This window comes from Pteropus medius, unplaced genomic scaffold (genome assembly GCF_902729225.1).
Source record: "Pteropus medius unplaced genomic scaffold, Ma_sr-lr_union100, whole genome shotgun sequence".
In the NCBI taxonomy this organism is placed as follows: Eukaryota; Metazoa; Chordata; class Mammalia; order Chiroptera; family Pteropodidae; genus Pteropus; species Pteropus medius.
In genome coordinates, this window is record NW_024352784.1 from 18545232 (window position 1) to 18568231 (window position 23000).

A 23000-nucleotide genomic window follows, 5' to 3' on the forward strand; every position below is an offset into this window, starting at 1 on the left:
TAAAATTTTGGCAAGTGAATCTCCTTGTCAAGAGTAAAAAAAACGTTTTCATCATTTGTCAGATTTAAAGGTTTCCGACCCGTTGACATTCTGCAGTGACTCAATTTTTATTGAAAGATCATGGGTGATGATGCAGTTTACTTTACACTAATGGGATCATTTCCATGACTTATGTGTTAAGAGTCTCAAAAGATTCATCATCCCCACGTTCATTGTCATTATCAGATGCAAATCCTCAGTCTGGTAACGATCTCTCTCTTGCACCAGTTCTCAACTTATTCCGAATTTTCTATGGCTACACTCAGGAAAAACCCCTTGGGGGCACTCTTTCACCACTTTCAAGCCTTGTGTGTCCTAAATAATTCCCTCAGCCATTCATTCATTCCACCAACACTCTTATCAGCCTTTCTCAGATTTTTGTTATCCCTAAACCACTTAATGGTTTACTCGATGTACTCTTGGACCATTAATTTTAAGTAAATAGAGGCATGATAAGTATGCAACTTATAAAAATGGAACATAATATTAATGGTAAGAATAATTGTTTCATGTCAGTGGAAGAAGGATGATCTCGTTGCTAAACTTTTGGCTTGAGAGTTTAAGCATCAGGTTCTATATGCAGTATGTTTCTTTCCTGCCTCTTTATTGCTTCTAAATTTAAGAGGATTAAAATTACAATTATAGATGATTGGGAATGTCAGCAAGTATTTGATGGCTTCATCTGATAATTCTGGATGTTAAGGTCAAACATGGACCCAGAATTAATGGAGAAATTTTTAACGAGTAGTACCTTGAAAACTTAAGTCCACAGTCAAGTAGAAACCTGGCAGTTGGATTGGGTCTCCTTCGGGGTAGTGACAAATTCCTAATCTACTCTTTGATTGTATTGCACTTTGTCAAACAATTGTTTTTTTGTTTTGTTTTGTTTTGTTTTTATTGCAGCATCTTGATGTGACTTTTAAGCACACACAAGATTTCATTGTTCTGTGTTCTCTAATGAGAAAGAAAATCATCAAATATTGGGACTGTGTCAAATTCCTAGTGACCAAGCATTTGTACCATAGTTTGTTTTGTTTTAATCCTGACACTTTATCATCACTATTGAAAACTGGCAATAGTTCATTGCTTCAGTGAGAAGTTCAGATGTGTCAAGATAATTGAGGGTATTGCAGAGATCCACCATGCATTTGAAATGATAGAAATGGTCTTTATTGGCTTTATCAATGTCCCCATGGCTTTATCAAATTTCTCCATCCCTTATTTCACAACTTCTAAGAGGACATTTCTTTCTGCACACCAGCGTTCTTCAGTGGTGAAAAGCAGTGTCTCATATCCACTGTCCATTTCTTGGGAGGATGTGCTGAAAAGGTGTACATACAATAGCAAGTTGATCATAGTTATAATTTTCACTATTTCCTTAAATGTAAAATTACAATCAGGAGGCTCTTGGCAGACTGCTAATTAATCTCTGAAAACTAAGTGAGTGTGTGGATTTGCATTTAGGGGCTATTTTTCTAATCTTGTAAGAATCTGGGCCTTTGTCAGGAATGAGCACAACGCATCTCTAATCTATATAATGCTCCACAATAACTTAAAAAAATTCTTATGTGGTGTGAGTTTTCTGTATTACAGTAACCAAAATTCATCAAGCACTTTATATATAAAGTAGCTGAAAAGCGAAATGGCTGCTGGCAGGCCTTTTTGATGAACATCTTCCACATCGTACACTACTAATAGTATGCAATTTCAGCGATCTCTTTTAATATAGATATTGACCAGTCATCAACTTTGGGTGGCTCATATTATAAGTATATCATGAAGAAGGTCACCTGGGCCTGTTTTTACTGTGTTACTGTAAGGAGTGTAATTTTGAGGCCTCTTTGCTTCTAATGGTAAGAGTCATCCATTTTATACTGAAAAGTATAAATGTGGTCATAAAGCACACTCTGCTTTATTTGCAAATAACACAATGAGCACAGTTTCATGAAAGACAATGTATGCAGCCAGTGGATTTTCAGTTAAATCCCAATTTCCAAATATCTATAGCTGTTACAATTTTCATTTTTCATTTCTAGCTATTTCTATAAAATGTTCGTCTCAACAATCACATTTCCAAGTACTTATTGATTCCCATTTTGATTTTTACTGAGGTCCATTTATGGCATATACGGTGATGCCCTTTGACAACTCAGAATAGCCAGAGAATATCCTCCTTCATGAGAGGATTCCAAAACACTACTAAATATCTGATTCTTCCAAGCAGGGAACACTGGGCATCAAAATTTCAGGAAAATACTCTGAGATATCAGGGCTCAATGTTATACTTTAAGCAGATACTTCTTTTTACATTTTTTAGATGTAAAGGACCATTTGCATTCTAGGTCATACGTAACTTCTTAAACAGTGGGTGGGAAGGATAACCTCTGGTTTTACAAACCTTAATTTGCTCACATAAAACATGAAGACATAAAGGCTTATGAGAGTTTTCAGTCTTTTCCTTATTAGACTTCATATACATTGCCAGAAGCTCCTGAATGTTTTTAGATTTGATTGATTTAGAAGATTTTCTTCTATAAGACACTCAGAGATGGGAGGTCTTTGCTTTACAGTATTGTAGCCTGCTGAGCTAGCATATCAAGTAGAAAATATGATTGGAAACAAATGGGCACAGGGGCAAAGGGGACAGCACAAAAAGTGTGACTTTGCCCCTTTGCTTGAAGATTTTATTATGTACCAGACCTCTAATATGGGCTTCTCCTTGATATTTTTGTCAATTTATTCATTCAACAAATATTTTTGAGCATCTGCTACGTGCCTGATGCCCTTCTAGGCACTGGGTTTTCAGTAGTGAACACGATGAACCTTCTTGGAGTTTTATTCTCTAGGGGAGGACAGAGAAGAAACCAAAACAATAAATAATATATATATTATATATATATAAATAATACATACATATCTATATCTATATCTATATCTATATCTATATCTATATCTATATCTATATCTATATCTATATCTATCTATAATGTAGAACTCCCAGTTAAACGGAGATGGACACAGATACTAAATTACCAAACAACATGGAAAGGCTAATAACCCCAAGGTCATTTGCTAGCATGAAGGAAGGAATATACAACTCACTCTGAATAGGGGAGAGGGTAGATGGGAACGCTTCCTGGTAGAAGAGATACCTAAACAGAATCTTAACAACTGCTAAGGATTGGCCAGGAAATACATTAGGGAGGGCGTAGAAGGACATTGTCTCAACATGAAGTGATGGAGTCGTGCAAATGAAAAATAGAATGTGTGCAGTGCTTGTGGTGCGACTAGAACTCTGGTGTTGCTGTAACTCGTAGGAGGAGGCAGAGAGTGAGGCTGCCAGTGAACCACATTAAGGAGCTTGGTCTTTGTACAGCTGAGATTGGGAAAGGAAGAAATACAGGAGAGTGACAAGATTAGATTTTCTAGTGCCTGGTCTGCACCTGAGTGGGGTGCTGTGAGGCACCAGAGCTACAGATACATGAGACATAGGTCTATGGTCCGAAGGTGCTTGCTTCCGCACGGCCCGGTTTTTGCTCTACTTTGTTCTTCTCTAGACCTGCTCATCCTTGATCCACACCTTTCCTCTCTGCTCAGCGCATGTTGAGTGGTCAGTGTCTAGTCCTCGTCCCTGAGCACAGATCAAGATCCAGTATGGAAGACGTTAACGAAATACTACCTAATTTCTTAGCAAGGTACACGTATTAGCTTTAGTTTGAGAAGCATTCTATCACCTGGTACCAGGCTGTCCTGTGCTTCATGGCACCAGATAACTAACTATGCAGCCAACAAACTCTGTTCCCTAAAACCAGCTTAAGGCTTCAAAAAAATCTTTTATAGGGAACCTGAACCAAACCTATTTGTCAAAAATGGGTGCTCCTTTCCCAAGAAAAATTTCCCCTCAGGTCTGTGAACCCCTTGAAATGTGTACCCCACCAATTTACACAAAAAAAAATGTTGAGAGCTTTTGCATATCCATTAAACTGCTGTAAACTTTTGCACAAAAAAACCCACTAAAATTAATTTTACAAAGTGCTGTATTTTTTTCTCTAGCAAGTATTCCATAGGGCTTTTCATTGCATTCATATATTAATATAATATTAGCTCTTTTTTTTTTTTTGGTCTCTATATTCCTTCTGTTGCTTGCCAAGAGCATGCACTACTAAGTCTTCATAAAGTCCCTGTTCCTTTCCCCAGAGCTTATTTTTCTCATCACTCACCTTCGACTATTCATTTAAAAATACTAAATTCCTTTTCCCTAACAGTATAGTTCCACTTTCTACATAGCTCCTTGTCTTGGTTCAAAAGCATATTTTTACAAAATTACAATTAAAAATGAATTTCATGTACTTATTCTTTCCAAAATTACTAATCTTAATACTATAATGCAAACTTCATTGTATTCCAGGTTATAATTTACGATTTCTTTGTTGAACATTTAGGTCGTTTCCAGTTTTTCACTATTGAAATCTAATGCTGCCAATGCACCTTTAGGCACAGTCCTCTTCTGGTTATGTCATTAAGTTCACGAGAGCAGAATTATTGATGCAAACATATAAATATCTTTATGGTCTTGGGTACAGGGTTGGAGTAATGCCAAGCAAAATGTATTACGGTGTCACTGATACAGATCCTTGACTTTAAGCAAGTGGTAGATTAAATCACAGATGCAGCATCTGAAGACTGCTCTTTCTGCATTTACTCTGTAGCAAGTTCAGGTCATGGTTTTGAGTATGCCCTTTCATTTTTAATCAACTTCTGCTCTTAGAGGTACATAATCGCAGCTCCCAAGGTTGAAGATCACAAGACAAAGAATTAACCACAAAGATTGATTAAAATGTTATGTGAATATCACATATACCAATGCCATTTTCAGCTTATGACATTTGTCAATGTCATTTAAACTTATAAAAGACAAATTTATTTTAAAAGGCATTTGCAAGCAAAATAATTTTATTGAAAATTCAGAAGTTACAGTACTTGAAGACAAATTTTTTTTATATCAAAGAAAAATAAGTTAAAAGAAAAAGAACTGATTCAAGTGCAATGATAGTTTTCAAACTAACAAAAACATTTGAAAAACAAACTAACAGCTTAATTTATGGTATAAATATATATTTTCCTCTTATCAAGAAAACACTAATGGAATAATTTTCAGAGCGACCTTTCAACACATCACCTTTCTGGACCCAATTCACATGGTACATGAGGACTAGTATCTAATTCACAGACTGCAGGCATGTGCACGAGTGTAAGAACAAGCTAATTTTAATATGAAATCTAAGAATGACGTATCATTTTATCATATGGCAACAAATAGCATTTTTAGTCACTTCTTGAGCATGTTTTCTTATCTCCTGGATGAAAACCAATCACTTTTTAGAAAGGTGTTTAGCCTAGCGAGCACCAGTGGCAAAAACCAGATTAACCATAATGCTGTCAAAATGTTATCGGTCAGCCGTTTAATGTTAGAAAATATCTTGTTATACCTTTAAGATCAAAGTTTCTCAAATTTTCTTATAGAGGGGGAAGCTAGTTAAGGTAAAATGACCAAAATACTCATTTTTTAAAAAAAGCCCTAATTTTATGTTATTAATGGTCTACATTTTTATCAGATTGTTTTGTTCCTCAACAAAAAATATTGAGCCACTGGTGTTATTTTATTTATTTTCATGATCTACATTCTGTATTTTCTCCCTTTTAAAAAGAGAACCAAGGCCAAGATCTAAGGTGGGTATATACGATCAGTAAACAAATGCACGATTCAGACACTATATTGATTGACATCTGCAGCGAAGAGATACCACAGGCAAGACCTGGGCTTCACTCAGCTAGAAATGGCACTAATACAGAACTTTAGTATTTCAATTAATATTTTTATAGAACTTGCAGTTAGAGAATTTTTGTTAAATATTAATGAAAATACTGATTTTAGGCCCTATTAAGAAATTTACAACATGTACAGTGCATAAAATGCTTATAAAATGTTAAGTGCATTGCCTAGGTGAGAAACAGAAATGGAGAATTCAGTGAGGACAGAAAAAAAACGTAATGTGGCACTTTCTATTTAGTAGTTTTTTCATTTGCTAACAACATACAATGGGTCTCTAACCGAGAAAAAAAAAAACAAACTAGTTCTTATTTAACTGTGGAGAAATCTGGCCAAGTGGGGAAAAGATCCTCTGATAAAAAATGTCTGAGAACCAGTGTTTTGACAAGTCAACTATGAAATTGGTGAAACCTCTCTGGATGTAAGGGAAATAGTGATAACTGACTTAAGAGGTCATCAGAGGTAAATAAAGCTTTCTTTTTTCTCCCTTCATCCAGTAGTAGAAAAGGCTCTCAGGCACATGATTAGCTTTCAGAGAAGGGACTTTACTGGGGTAGCAGATGAAATGCTGAATCACTTAGCCATAATGCGATGGACCAAAAAGATACTAAATACAAAATTTGGCAAGTGCAATCACTCTCATTTTTCCAGGCTCCAAAATAAAAGCAATAACTGGTCTAATCAAAATTTCTCCACAAAATTTTTAGAAAATTCTGACTCATTAAAAATAAAATTTCAGAAGAAAAATATCGCCCACTGATTTTCTTGCAAATACATCATCACAAATCCTTAAATAAGAGTACATTTATTTATATATAGTGTTTTCTGTTAAGAATTAAAACTACTTTCTCCCTTTTAAGCTCCTCTTCTGTATTTCAAATCTTGTACTTAAAGTATTGATAGTTTAATGAATTAAGTACTGAATGCCAATTCAGCACTCATTGCATAAGGAAGCCTGGCTGATAATGTGCTCAACATTTATGATAAATTTAAAATTTATTGCTATAAGCTACTCAAAATTTCACTGACTTTTATGAATTCATAAGAAAAATAAACAGGTGAAAATATGAAAATAAAATTTCACATACAGACTACAGATATTATCTAAAGAGAGCTGAAAAGACTTAACAGTGCTTTCCATTAAATAAGTTTTCAAGTCATATTGTTATAGTTTTTTAAAATACCTAATTTATTCTTAGAATCAAAATTATATAACATTAGTTTCAATTGCAATTACTTTTCCTGTAACTTCTACATTTAATATGACTAAAAGTTCAACATAACAGATTTGGCATAGAAGTATCACAATTACTGGTGTTACTTAATGCCAATGTTAAAAAAAAGTTTGATTCTTATGAATTTGTACCAAAATAAAGCTTCTGATATTTCTTTAGGATTTAACTTGATGACTCATTAATGATGAAGGCAAAAAATACTTGAATTATGTTAACATTTATATATAAAAATAGAATGTACACACTACAGTGATCTTGACAGGGTATTAAAGTACCACTAGCCTGATTAAAAAGTTGAACATTTTAAAGTATGAACTTTTTAAAAAGCAGGGTTCTTAATGTTTTAAACTTAATTTTTATCTCCTATGCCAACTGAGATTCTTTGAGTTCATAACTGGGCTTAAAGAATATATGGAGTAACACAAGGTATTTCTCTGGAAGAAACCTAGAGTGTCACGATATTTAGTAGAGTTTATTATGGTCTTGATTTTTCCTAATCATGAATCTCTTTACGGTTCTTTCATTCTGCACATTCAGATCAATAAAGGGCTATAATAAAAAAAAGCCATACGGTTGTAAACAGTGCACGAATCCTGTATTTTGTCAGATACCTATTTTCTGCCATTAAGAAAGATGGTGCCTACAAAATCTAGAAAGAAAAGAAACAATGAGAGCTGAAGCCACAAACGGGATGGTTGGGCACATTCTACCTGCCAGAAGTTAAACCAGTAAGTGGTTTCTATTCTGTTTTAAAAAAAAACATTGTTTTTTTCCCTTGTTGAGGTTTATATGTCTGTAGTTCAGGCTTTCTGGCATTCTCTGATTTTCTGCTCAGGTCACTATACAAAGATCACCCGATTTCAAAGCAGTAAAATATAATTAAAGAGACTCAACATTAAAGTTAAACTGAACATAATTTATTCCTTTTCTTAGATGTGAAAAAACAAAACCTGGACTGGGAATCAAAAGCTCAGTACTCTTCATCTCAAGGGTGCGTGGTCCTGACCAAATTATTTAACATTTCTGGGCACTGATTTCCTCAGGTAAAAAATAAGGAACTTGTACTGGGTAGCCTTAAAGCCTCTTTCAAATTTAAGTGAAACCCTAAGCCAGAATCTTGCACCATGCCTCGTAGTTTTCATTATGAAGATCAACTGGTATTACAAAGTAGTGTAAAAATAATACTGGTTTTATGTATTTCTGATGCTTACATTATGGTTAGTGAGGGTTTTCTATACTCTCAGGGGCTAATCATAAGAAACTGGTTCTCTAATAAAAACATAGTCGAGACATTTTTACATGATACACGAAGTGTGCTTTGACATTTGCTGCGATGGCCTGGGGATCTTTGTTACGGACGTCTTTTAATGCTCGTATTGTTGGAATCCTGTTCTCTCCTCTACTGGGTGGCAAAAGAGTAGCATCTTGGTTAAAGTATTTCTGATTGAATGAAGAATAATAAAAGTCTTTTTCATTCTAGAATTTTTTTTACATTTTAATTTTCAATTTTCAAAACTAAATTTGAAATGATTGCTAATACTTAAAACTAAGAATCTGTCATAGTTTTCTACTACCGGTAAAGAATAATAATTTACCAGCAAAATATCAGCATTGTGCCAAAAGGAAACAGAGTTCTTCTATTTTTAAGTATAGTACAATGCATTCTACTAGTTCTTATTTTAATCATTTTCAGAACTGAGACAAAAGTAGAAGACTCGTAATTCTGTGTCAGCTATTTCAAACCAGATGTAAAGCATGTTGAATTCAAATTTAAAGAGGGACTCTGTGAAATAACTTTGGGAGTAGGATAAATAATTTCTTCAACAGTCACATATGTACCTAACAAGAAACCAACAACTCCAGTAAATGCTATAGAAATATTTTTCAGGATCATCCATATATTGTAGTGTTCCTTAGAAAATGTAAGAATTTCAACCAAAGGTGGCAGGATTAGGGCTAATGTGCTGCTGCTCACAGCTCCAACAAAGGAAATCACAATGTCGAGGCGAGGAATCAGAATCGCTCCAGCACCTGGAATATAAAACGTATTTTTATTTAAATATTTAAAACATGAATGCTAAATACTGATATTTTCAATACATTAAATTAATTAATGCAAGTAAGCACTACTAAACTATTGCTTATAGAAAAATGTCATCTTTTTTTTTGTAAGCTAAAAAGAAAACAAACCAAAATGATGAATGACATTTTTTGGTTTTTGACATCAATAGACCTCTTATATACAGAACTTTTTTTTCTTACATATAGAACTAATTTTTTGCTGTGATATTCTGGAGCAAAAAAGTTTGGGTAGTTTATTTCCAGAGCATTTTCATTACTCTGCCATTTAGCTCATTCTAGATGAAGTGGTGTATTATAAATAAATTATTAAATAAATGAAAAACGAGACCTATTCCTTATACCAGAATTTCAATTAATTTTCAAATTTTCAATTTCAAATAGAAGGAACAATGAAAATAGAAAATTAGTATTAAGCCAACACCACAGTGGTTAATTGTCATAGGGAAAATCACTGAAGGATGCTAAAATTAGTGGGCTAAATTAGTATGAGAACAAGATATTTGCATAGTCTCAAAATATCTCCCTACAAGATACTTATAAAGGGAAAAAGTTTCTTTACAGTGGAGAACTCCCTCAAACGCCATAGCAGCAAAGTGATCAAAGTTAACATCACTAGTAATAAGACATATTTACACTATGATGTGATGTGTTGAGAAGTGCAAAACATCACTTGTGGAATTCTTGTTAAAAATGTTTAACCTCAATCTAAACATAGGAAAGCATCGCACCAATCTAAACTGAAGGACATTCTTCAAAATTACTGTCACTTCAAAAATGTCACAGTAAAGAAAGACGAAGACAAAAACTGTCAAGACTGGAGGAGACTAAGGAAACGCAACAACTAAATTCAAGTGGGATGTTGTACTGGTTCCTGAACCAGAAAAAAAAATATAGGAAAATACTAGCAAAATCAGGATGAGGTTTATAGATTAGTTAGTATGACTATATTAATGTTAATTTCCTGGTTTTAATAAGTGTAGGAGGTGGGTCCAAGAAGGTAGCGAAAGAGGACATGGAGCTCACCCCTAGCGTGAACATACCAAATATGCACCTGTATTTAGAGCAATTCAATCTGAGAGACAACTGAAGGACAAATGAACAACTTCTGCAGAACAAAGGAGAGACCACAAAGAGTAGACTGGGGAAATGTGGGAGCCCACCAGGAACGGAGGAGTCAGTGAGCATCCCTGTTTACATTGCCCCTGCACTTGGAAAGACCAGGCAGGAGCTCTACCAGGTGCTCTAGCTGACCTGTGAGGCTGCGGTAGTGTGTCTCCAGCTACCCCACCTGGAGCTAGCTCCAGCAGAATAACAGTGCGTCATAGCAGGCACACACATTCCCCAGCTCCCCAAAAATCTGGAGCTATATTCAGCAGGCACAACAGGGTGCTGAAGTTTACCTGTACCAGGCCACAGCTGTATACACCCATGGGGCTGCCCCACTGGGAGCAAAGGCAGAACTACTAGGAAGCCCTAGTCCATGCATGCATGCTGGGCCGTGCTGCCTGGAGTGACGGAATAAGGATGCTGTAGTGAGCATCTCTGGAACAGTTCAGCTGAGACCTTGCTCTTGCAGCAATCACGAGAGAGAGAAAGCAGAGTGCTGCTATAGCGTGCACCTACACAGGGCCTCCAGACCAGCAGCAGACAGTCAAAACAACAGAGTAAGCTTTGAGCACACAGCCGAAAGACTCCCCTCTCCCAGAGGGAGACTGCAGAGTGCTGCAGCAGCACACCTTCACAGGGCCCCCGGACCAGCGGCAGTCAATCAAGACAATAGGGCTCACCTCGCACACAGAGCAGGCAGCCCTGCCCAGATCAAAAGCAGAATCAGCAGGGCTCTGTAGCACAAGCCTACAGGGCTGCCTTATTCAGCACAGCAGGGCAGGGAAGCCCACACACCAGGATGCTTGAACCCACTCCACACCTTTTGGCCAGGTGGTACCACAGGAGCCCACTCCAACTCCAACAAATCTACCTGAACCATCAGGCTACACAGTATCCGCAGAAGCCACTTTTACAAATGACTTTTTCAAGATTGAGATAGCTATTTCATTTAACTCACAGGAAGAAACACAAAGTTAAACAAATTGGGAAACAGAAGAATATGCCCTAAATGAACAACAAGAAAAAACTCCAGAGAAAAACTCCAATAAAATGAAGATAATTTGCCTGGTAAAGAATTCAAAGAAACGGTCATAAGAATGCTGAACAAAACTGAGAGCAGGAAAGTAGAACTCACAGAGAACGTCAAGAAAGAGATAAAGAATACAATAACTGAAAAAAACACATTAGAAGGACTGACAGCAGATTAGTTAATACAGAAGAACAGATTAGTGACTGGAAGAATACTGGAAATCACTTAACAAAATTTAAAAAATTTTAAAATGAGTCTAGTATAAGGGACCTCGGGTACAACATGAAGTGCCCTAAAATTCACATTATAGGGAAGGATTCCAGAAGAAGAGAAAAGGAGCAGAAACTATATTTGAAGAAATAATGACTGAAAACTTTCCTAATCTGGAGAAGGAAACGACATCCAGGTCTAGGAGGCACAGAGAGGCCCAAACGAGATGACCCCAAAGAGGCCCACACCCAGACATACTGTAATTAAAATGGCAAAAGTTAGGGATGAAGAGACAATCTTTAAGGCAGCAAGAAGGAAACTAGTCGCACACAAGAGAAACCCCAAAGGCTGTCAGCTGATTTCTCAACAGCAGCTTTACAGGCCAGAAGGGTGTGGCAGGACACTTTTAAATTGCTGGGGCGGCGGGGGGAAGCTATAACCTAGAATACTACACCTGGCAAGGTTATCATTCAGAACTGAAGGAGAGAGAGTTTCCCAGATAAAAAGTTCCCCACCGCTAAACTCACTTTACAAGAAATGTTAAAGCATGTAGAAAAAAAAAAAAAGCCATAACCAGAAATAAGAAAATTTAAGAAAAAATACCACTGGTAAAGAAAGACAAATATTACACAGCAAATCAACCACTCAAAATGCTAATAAGAAGGTCAAAAAACAAAAGTAGCAAAATTAACTACAATAGAGGAAAGACAAAAAGATAAAATATGATGTCAAGAACAAAGCATGGAGAGTAGTAAAAATATAGTGCTTTTAAAAAGTATTTGAACTTAAACTCACATCAGCTTAAACTAGACTGCTACAGCTATAGATAGATATATATGAACCTCATGGCAACCACAAACAGAAAACCTACAAGAAACACACAAAATAGGAATGAACTCAAACAAAACACTAAAGAACACCAGTAAATCAAAAAGATCAAAATAAGAAAGGAAATAGGAGAACAAAAACAACCAAAAAACAACAAAATGGCAACCAGCACATACCTATCAATAAATACTTTAAATGTAAGTGGACTAAATACTCCAATTAAAAGACATAGGGTGGCAGAATAGATAAAATAACAAGACCCATCTATATGCTGCCTACAGGAGACACACTTGAGATCAAAAGACAGACTGAATATTAAGGGACTGAAAAAGTCCGTGCAAATAGAAACGAAAAGCTAGGGTAGCAATACTCATATCAGTCAAAATAAATTTTAAAACAAAGAATATAAAAAGAGACAAAGATACTACATAATGATAAAGGGTTCGATCCAGGAACAGGAACAATAATAAATATTTATGCACACAGCATAGGAGCATCCAAGTACAGAAAGCAAATATTAATGGATATTAATAGAAATAAAGGGACTTTAATACCCTACTTACCTCAATGGATAGATCATTCAGACAGAAAATTAATAATGGCCTTAAATGTCACATTAGAGCCAATCTACTTAATAGACATTTTTAGAACATTTCATCCCCAAACTGTAGAATATACACTTTTCTCAAGTGCACATGGAACATTTTCTGGACAGACCTCATATAAGGTCACAAAAGAAGCCTCAATTCAAGAAGACTGAAATCATACCAAGCATATTTTCCAACCACAATGGCGTGAAACTAGAAATCAACTGCTGGAAGAAAACTGGAAAAAAACCACAAATATATAGAGATTAAACAACATGTTACTAAACCAATGGGTCAAAAAGGAAATCACAAATTACCTTGAGACAGATGAAAATGAATACAACTCATCAAAATTTATAGGATGTAGCAAAAGCAGTTTTAAGAGAGGCGTTCATAGCTATACAGGCCTACCTCAAGGAACAAGAAAAATCTCAATCTGAGTTTATAACTAAAGGAACTAAAAAGAGAACAAATAAAACTCAAAGTAGGTAGAAGGAAATAATGTGGATCACAGCAGAAATAAACAAAATAGAGACTAAAAAAAAAAAAAGGATCAATGAAACTAAGAGCTGGTTCTCTGAAAGGATAAATAAAAATTGACAAACCTCTAGCCGGGCTTAAGAAAAAGAGAACTCAAATACAATCAGAAATGAGAGATTACGGCTGATAACACAGAAATAAAAAGGATCATTAAGGAATACTAAAAACAATTATATGCCAACAAATTTGATAATGTAGAAGAAGTGAATGAACTTCTAGAAACATACAAACTTCCAAGACTAAACCAGGAAATCTGAACAGATTATCAGCAATGAAACTGAAGCAGTAATCAAAAAATTCCTAAGAAAAAAAGCCCAGGACCAGACAGCTTCACAAGTGAATTTTACCAATTTTACCACAGTTAAAGAATACCTATTCTTCTATTCTAAAAACTCTAAAAAGAACTATTCTAAAAATTCTAAAAAGAAGACTCATTCTACAAGTCCAGCATTATTCTAAACTATTCTAAAAATTCTAAAAAGAAGACTCATTCTACAAGTCCAGCATTACCCTGATACCAAAACCAGACAAAAACACCACAAAAAGAATTATAGGCCAAAACCCCTGATGAACATAGACGTAAAAATTGTAAAGGAAGAAGTAAAACTCTCCATTTGCAGATGATGTGATACTATATATAGAAAACTCTAATGAATCCATCAAAAAATTAATAGAATTAATGAATTCAGTAAAATAGCAGTATACAAAATTAATTTACAGAAATCCATCATGTTTCTATACACTAATAACGATCAGAAGGAGAAATTAAGAAAAATCTCATTTACAACTCCATCAAAAAGAATAAAATATCTAGGAATAAATTTAAAAAACAATGTGAAAAACCTGTACTCTAAAAAAATATAAGACACTGAAGAAAAAAACTGAAGACATAAACAGAAAAATGTGCCGCACTCACGGACTGGAAGGATTAATATCGTTAAAATGACCATACTACCCAAAGCCGTCTACAGATTCTATCAAAATACCAGTCACACTGTTCTCAGAACTAGAACAAATAATCTTAAACTTATATGGAATCACAAAAGACCATGAACAGCCAAAGCAATCTTGAGAAAGAAGAACAAAGTTAGATTTCAAACTATACTACAAAGCTATAATCAAAACAATATGGTCTGGCACAAAAACAGACACGTAGATCAATGCAACAGAATAGAGATCCCAGAAATAAACTCTCACTTATATGGTCAATTAATCTATGACAAAGGAGGCAAAAAAATACAGTAGGGTAAAGACAGTCTCTTCAACAACTGATATTGTAAATACTGGATCTCTCTTACATCACATAAAAAATAAACTTAAAATGTATTAAAGACTTAAATGTGAGATCTGAAACCATAAAAATCCCAGAAGAAAACAGGTAGTAAACTATTTGACATTTCTTAGCAATATCTTTTTGGATATGTCCCCTAGAGCAAAGTAAATAAAAGCTGTTTATTTTTAACAAACGGGACTTCTTCAAACTAAAAAGTTTTTGCACCACAAAAGAAACCACCAACTAAAAAAAAAAAAAAACCTACTGAATGGGAGAATATATTCATAAATGATATATCCAATTAGGGTCTGACATCCAAAATATATAAGGAACTCATACAACTCAGCAAAAAATAATCCAATCAAAGAATGGGCAGAGGTCATGAAAAGACATTTCTCCAAAGAAAACATAATGGCCAACGGATATATAAACAGATGCTCAACACCACTAACCATAAAAGAAATTCAAATTAAAATGACAATGAGATACCACCTGAGACCAGTCAGAACGGCTATTATCAAAAAGTCAACAAATACAAGTGTTGGCGAGGATATGGAGAAAAGGGAATCTTCATGCACTGTTGGTGGGACTAGAATTTGGTAGAGCTACTATGGAAAACAGTTTGGAGGTTCCACAAAACTAAAATGGAACTACCATATGACCCAGCAATTCTACTTCTGGGTATTTACCAAAGAAAATGAAAACACTCATTTGAAAAGATATATGCTCCTCTATGTTCACTGCAGCATTATTTACAATAGCCAAGGTGTAGAAGCAACCTAGGTGTCTTGTCGATAGGTGAATGGATAAAGAAGTTGTGGTACATATATGCAATGGAATATTAACCATAAAAAAAGAACGAAATCTTGCCATTTGTGACAACATGGATGGACCTAGAGGGTATTACTAAATAAGTCAGAGAAAGAGAGATAACACATGATTCCACTATTATATGTGGAATTTTTTAGAAAAAATAAAACAAAACAAAATAGAAATACTCATAGAAACAAAGAACAAACCAATGGTTGCCAGAGAGGTGGGGGTGGAGGGATGGGTGAAAAAGGTGATGGGGAATATAGATGGGGAATAGTGTGATAACGTTGCACAGTGATAAATGATTACTAGACTTATGGTCAGCACATCGTAAGATATATGATGTTGAAACACTATGTTGTGCACCTGAAACTACTATAATATTGTATGCCAACTATACTTTAAAAAAAAAATGATTACTTTGAAAATAAGTTTTATGTACTTTTATCAGCTTTGTTTTTTCTTCGAAATGTAATGCACCCAATTCTTTAAATCCAGGCATAAACTCTACCCCAAGCTACTCAATGCGATTTACAAAGTTGCCCAGAATTCTAGCTCTACCATACTATAACCTGAAAAGGGCCAAGATGGTTATTCATATCTTCCACAGAATTTCCAAAGCTGCTTAATCTTCAGAACACCAGGAATTTGGTCCCTGGTATCATTTTAGGCAATCCCATTAGTTCAGTGTTGCAGTCACCTTTCTATTTGCAGTTATAATAATGGTGACAATAACAACAGTAACTTCTAGCTACTTTGTTAATATTGTTAAGCCCTACAAAAACGCCATAAGGAAGTCTTACCTTTATTCCACAGTCGAGGAAAGAGGGTCTCAAAGGTGGTATGTAACTTGCCATGCAAGACACCAGCAAGTAAGTGGTAGGGCTGAGTCTGAACCATCAGGTCAGTGAGACTCCAAAACTCACACTTTATACTATACCAAACTCAAGTTCCCTCTCCACAAGTCTCCATTACTAATGCTACCTTGTGAAGACATTTTCTAATATGGAACCGTAATAAAAGATTATGTACACACCTTCGAGTAACAAGTAAAATAAACCACTGAAATTATTAAACGCCAAAACAAAACCCAGTCCTATATATAGTCATGGAGAGTTAAACTGTTAAATATACAAAAGTCAGCTGAAATAAAAAACCTGAAGAAAACTAGAACCAAAATGTGTATCAGCAATATAAGGGGTGCCCTTATGCATCTGATTTAAGTATATTTTAATCACAACTGATGTCATTTTCAAAATGATAGTTTTTTTAAGTGTGGTAGAGTCTGGTTGTGTTTTTCTTAAATAGTAGTAGACTAATAAAATTTTAAACTAAAAAGTATCTCAGCTAGATGAATAAAATTGTTTAAAAATATTTAAAATATAATTTAGCTAATGAAGCTCAACAACAACAAAAAATTATTATAATGTAAACATGTAATGATACTTACAAGTAATACTAACCAAGACGGATCTTATCACAAATTCACAGATTTGCTTCCATTTAGCCTGAAATTTGGATGTGATCGCAGGAATAATGATCTCTGCTGGAACATAGAACTGAATGGAATATGTCACAAAGATGCCAAAGGAATACAGAATTTTCACTGCCTGATATAACCTGTTAAAAAAATTCAAAATTTAGTCATTTTTCACCCCCCCCCCCAGTTTGACTGAGGTATAACTGACAAATAAAATTGTAATATGTTTAAAGTGTACAACATGATGATTGATATACATTGTGAAAGGATGATGCCCATAATTGAGTTAATTAATAGATTCATCACCATATATTTTTACTTTTTTTTTTTCTTGGTGAGAACACTTTGGTTCTATTCTCTTAGCAAAGTTCAATTATAAAATACAGTATTATCAATGACAGTCATAATTGTTACATTAGATCCTCAGACCTTATTCATCTTATAACTGGAAGTTTGTACCCTTTTACAAAGATTTCTTCTTTTCCCCATCCTCCAGCCACTGGCAACCACCAATATACTGTTTATGTGAGCTGGCCTTTTTTTTTTATGTTGCACATGTAAGTGATAACAAACAGTATTTGTCTTTGTCTGTCTGGCTTATTTCACTTAGCATAATGCCTTTCAGGTTCAACCACACTGTTGTCTTAATATAAATCTAGCTTTCTTCCTTTTTAATGTTAGACAAGAAATCCAACACAAACTTAGGTCAGTATCTTACAAATTTTTAATGATTGTTTATATAAAAAAAAAAACACAGCTGATTTCTACTATATTTCTAGATGATAGATGGACAATTCATTCTGGCAACCCTAGAAAGCTTGAATGTGGCATGCAAAGGTTTGCAAAATATTGTTGGAAAGATTTCATTCGAGGCTAAGCCAATGTTCTGAAGGTTAGGGTGAGCCCCATGAAGAGCTAATGTTTTCTCAACTTTCTTTTTAAAAATTGAGCATACTGTATGTCCTTGATATCTCAGTGATTCATATAGAGAAGAAAAACTTCATATTGAGTTATACAGTTCTCCTTGCTAGAAATTTCTTGGTATGTATATTAGTTACAGAAATGTCATCGTCATTCTTAAGTCTAAAAAGAGGGCATCTAAATGGTTTCAGCTTGCAAAGTTCTCTAGATTACATAGGAATTCTGCCTATTTTAAAGTTACATTAATAAGAGAAATAAAGTTGTTGGGTTCGGTTGTTGTTTTGTCCAAGTAAACAACTTTTTTGATGCCCAGTGCTTCGAAACAGCACAGCAATGTTCAGTTTTATAAATATCTTTAGCTTTCTACATTGTAGACAGCCTCTTGCCAAAACTCAGCACGTATATCTTAATAAAAACTTTAGGAAAATGCCTTTTTAAAAGTTAATAATGACACAGAGAGAATATGTATAATTGTAGGACTCAGAGAGAAACTATGGAACCTACTCCCTTAGGTTACAAACAATAAAATTATGTGTTGCATTTTTTGAAATTCCGAATATTTGACAACAATCAATAGAAAAATCCAATCACACTTGTATTGTTTAAGAAACACACTAGAGACGAGCCTGTGAATCAAAAGAGCCACACGCTGCATTACGGGTAGTGACTAACATGTTTATCCTCTTTCGGGGGAAACGTTATTGATAGCCACAATCTTGCCGCTTAAAAGTTCTACTTTGTCACCTAAGATGTGTATGCACAGGGCAGAGCGTTTCTTAGGAAAAAAATGCAATTACTTTAAAGGGTTATAAAATGTCCCATTTTTGGTAAAGAAAGGCCTCAAGATTAATTAGGCTTTCAGCTTAATTTCGATGTCTTAAGACAAAGTGGTAAAGATTATAAACAGTTCTCTGAACTGTGGCAGAGCAAAAAGGAATTCAGTAATTCCTCTATAATTTTTTCATCATAGAAGAGGAAGGAAAAGAGCTAAGTAGAAATAGATTTAAAAGCACTACAAATAACATAGTTAAGGAAAGAAGAAACTCCTTAGGGCTGGCACAATAAAAATCTTAATTTTAAAACAATCTCAGGATATATTTCTCAGCTTGAGGTTTAAAGATTAAACACAAAATGGTCAAATTACTGAACTGTACAAAATAACAGAAAGCCTCCTAGTTTCACATACTCTTACATGTGATTGTGAGAACTGAATATTCTTATTAGTTTATTAGAACATTCCTTTTTAAAATTATTTTTTAACTTACATGTTTTTAAAATATAGCTAATATATTTTAAAATATTATGCATATAATTTTTATTGCTATAAAACAAGTTATATAGGCTGAGCCTCATTATTATTAATAACCATTCAATAATATTAGTTTTTTGCAATTATTGGTGTTACACAGAATAAAAATGGGACATAAATGGTTTCTGTCTTCTGGAAGCAGGTGTACTTGTTCATAACAATGAAAAGTAATAGAGAAATGTTTAAGAAAGTGCTGTAGTCTTTTAAAATCAACTGTTTCATTTCTACTTGTTTTCTGATTCAAGAGCCCAAACTATTTTTCTCTATTCAACTTTTCTAGAGATATTGCTAACCTTTGTTCTCATTTTGGTTTTTAGCAAGCAGCTCTGGTAAGAATCCTTTATATACTAAGTTTTAGAAATGAAGAGTTGAAAGAACAATTTACCCAGTAAACTCTCTCTCCAAAGTATAAAAACTTTCTTAAAATCACAAGAATTTGTTTTGAGGATATATAAGAACATAAAAACTTGTAAGTAACATGTAGTGTACATTAAAAGGTATTTTAAAACTCATTACCAAAGTTCTTTAAAGTTAGAGACTGTGTTTTATTCCTCTCAGTATACTCCACCATCAATATACTTAGTAGGTGACATATACTTATTAAATATGAAATTAATATTAATAATCAAAAAGGGTATGAACAGGTAATTTTTAGAAACTACATCCATTCAATATTACAAATAAAAATAATCCAAAGAATGATTCTTGCTTTAAAACAAATATGTTATACTGTTAGCAGAACATTTAACATCTTAGTAAAGAGCAGAAATGTATTTTTTAAATAATTATTTTGCAGTCAATACATGAAATCATAATAAGGGGAGGGGAGACAACTAATGTTTCGCTAAAAACATTAATTTTGAATACATGGGATTCAAAATTTGCAACGCTTCTATTCTTTTCCACTCATTGGCTAACAAATCAATAGTTAACCTAAATTTACATGTATGAATATCTTAAAAAGTTTTTAAAGGCCAACCTAAGAAATAAGTTGTTGACCAAGTCTTTTTCTCAAGGCTGAATACAGAAGTTAACCCCTGGAAAGAATCGGATAACTCACTTTCCCTCTTGGACCCTTCACTGTACTCAGGTTAAGAATCTTGGGTTTAGCTGTGATAAGAGTCTTTTTGAAGACTAGCTACAATTCTTACTAAGAACCTCACCTCATTCTACGCTAAAAAATAAGACAATGGGAGTTTAATATTCATTACTAGATTAAATGCTTTAAACAACTAAACTTTTGTAGCATGTTCAGTAGAATGTAAGCATCATGAGGAAGAGATTTTTATCTGTTCATCACTATGTCTCTAGTGCCTGGAATAGTACCTAGTACACAAAAGGCATAATATAAATATCTGTTAGATGAATAAATGAATTTGGTAGATAACCTTCATTTTAAATTTAGTATGATCAATAATAGATATTCTGATGAGGAAAGGCAGAGACAGTCTGGGTCCCGAATTCCTAGTTACAGGCAACTTTAATATTGGATGGAGATTTAAGAATTTGTGAGGGAGAGGACAGAGGGAACAGTCTAGGGTATGTGAATCTCCTTTTTCAGTTTCCTTAAATTTATTTCTCTATTTTTTTATTTGTTGTGTCTCTTGGTGAATCTATTTTCACCTAAACATTTTCATCTTAGGCAATAAACTCCTCAGAGTTGAACCTTATGATTGTCTAGTAGGATCAATTAAGACATTGCTTGATTACCTTGATTACTCGTCAGCTTTATTTCCCAGAATATTCAGACTCCTAGCTCCTGTATGCTACAAATATGGCTTAGTCTTAGGGTCTGCTTTTCTTGGGAAGTGGGGTTTAAGGAATAAAGTCCCAGTTTAATTATCTTAGTAAATTAAAATGCTTACCTCATTGCTTCCCTGTTCTTACATGCTCCTTCCCTATTTTTTGGATTGAATTTTTCTTATCCAATACATGCTTCATGAAGACTGCTACATGTGAAACAGCAGAAGTCACCTGACTACTTCTCAATATTTGTTTGTATAAAAACCTAATACCCTTGATATTTTTTAGTGTAAGTGCTATATTTAACATTTAAGGTCTCCTAGACTTCAATCCAAGCAGCTAAAGGAGCAGCATGACATTAATCAACAATTTAGTATTTATTCGCTGCATTTATCAAAACTAAGAAGTTACTTTCCATTTTATAAATAAGGGAACAATATGCATAGTAATCACTATGCATATCTTTTTGCATTCTCCAGAGACTAATCTCTGGAAGAAGGAAAAACCCTATACACTGCTTCATTTAATGGAATATGGTTCTAATATTAGAGACTATTAGGACACTACGTTATTTAATTTACTTATAATGTGCCCTGTGTCTGAAAGGTTTTGGAGTGCATACAATATTAACATTGGTGAGCAAAACAGTAAAGGCCATAGTGAAAGGTTATATTATTTTATCAAGAACTCAGAGTGTTGGATTTTTTGGCATCAAGGACAAGTATTAAATTTTTTATTCAAGAGAGTCCATATTAAGAGAATTCATGTTTTACTCTTCTAATTTACTCAAATTTGGAACATTCTACAATGTTTAATCTTTTAAAAAAATCCCACAAGGATATGCAAAATCATAGATGGTCTCTGAAGATTATAAATATTCTAGATTACACAAATGAAATCGGTAAAAATTACACTTTTAAACCGTAAATCCAAGAATGCACTTTTATCATCAAATATTAGCAAACTACATCTATAAAATATACAGACTAGGATTAACGAACTCATATATACCTACCATACATCTTGGGGAAGATTTAAAGTTATGCTGCCTTTGATTTCATCCCGGAAACACATATATCCTAAGGTAGCTAATGTTACATACAAAGTTGTAACAATCCCCATGCCAATATTCAATGCTTGTGGGAAGCGTTTTGATTCTCTCATCTGATTTTCCAGTGGAAGGACCTAAGAAGAGAATGCAGAAAACAAATAATTTAAAACAATCTAGTATCCTGTCTTACATTTATACAAATTAATCTTTCCGCAGTTTATATGCAAATCTTTTTTCCTTTAAAACACTTATAATTGTTGAAGTATGTTTCTAGGTGTTATATATATATATATATATATATATATATATATATATATATATATATATATATATATATATATATATATATATATATATATATATTACATTACAGGTTTTTAAAAAGATTTAAAATCAACTCTTAGCAGGCAAACCTGTTTTAAAAAACAAATGTGAAAACTTTCCCCTATTAACATTTTATGCAACCAAAGTACATTTGTTACAACTAAGAACCAACACTGGTACATTCCTATTAAACTCCAAACTTGATTTGGATTTTACTAGTTTTTCTGCTAATGTCCTTTTTCAGTTCGAGTCTCAGCCAGGATAGGACATTGCATTTTCTTGCCATGTCTCTTTAGTCTCCTCTGGTCTGTGAAAGTTCTTCAATCTTTCCTTATTATTATTTTGACCATTTTGAGGAGTATTGGCTAGGTATGTGGTATAATGTCCTTCTCTTTGGGTTTGTCTGTGTTTTCCTCATGACTAGACTGGGATTATAGGTTTTAGAAAAAGATACCACAAAGGTGAAGTGCCCGTCTCATCACATACAGTATCAACATGATTCATCACTGGTGAATTTTGATCACTTGGTTAAGGCAGTGTTTTCCAGGATCCTCTGCTGGTAAAGTTCTTCTCCCTCTCATCATACACTATTTTTGTG

At 34.1% G+C, this 23000-nt stretch overlaps 1 protein-coding gene across 2 annotated transcripts in view; it reads right to left on the bottom strand.

The window, feature by feature from the left end:
- Positions 1 to 7034: 7034 nt before the first annotated feature.
- SLC36A4 (solute carrier family 36 member 4) overlaps positions 7035 to 23000 on the bottom strand; it is a 41169-nt gene continuing 25203 nt past the window's right edge. For both annotated transcript variants that reach the window (XM_039847667.1, XM_039847666.1), the window contains 3 exons: positions 22043 to 22212; positions 17025 to 17194; positions 7035 to 9135 (listed from right to left, as the gene is read on the bottom strand). In XM_039847667.1, the coding sequence (XP_039703601.1) occupies positions 8837 to 9135; positions 17025 to 17194; positions 22043 to 22212 (639 nt within the window). In that variant the 3' untranslated portion in view covers positions 7035 to 8836. The remainder of the gene's footprint in view (positions 9136 to 17024; positions 17195 to 22042; positions 22213 to 23000) is intronic.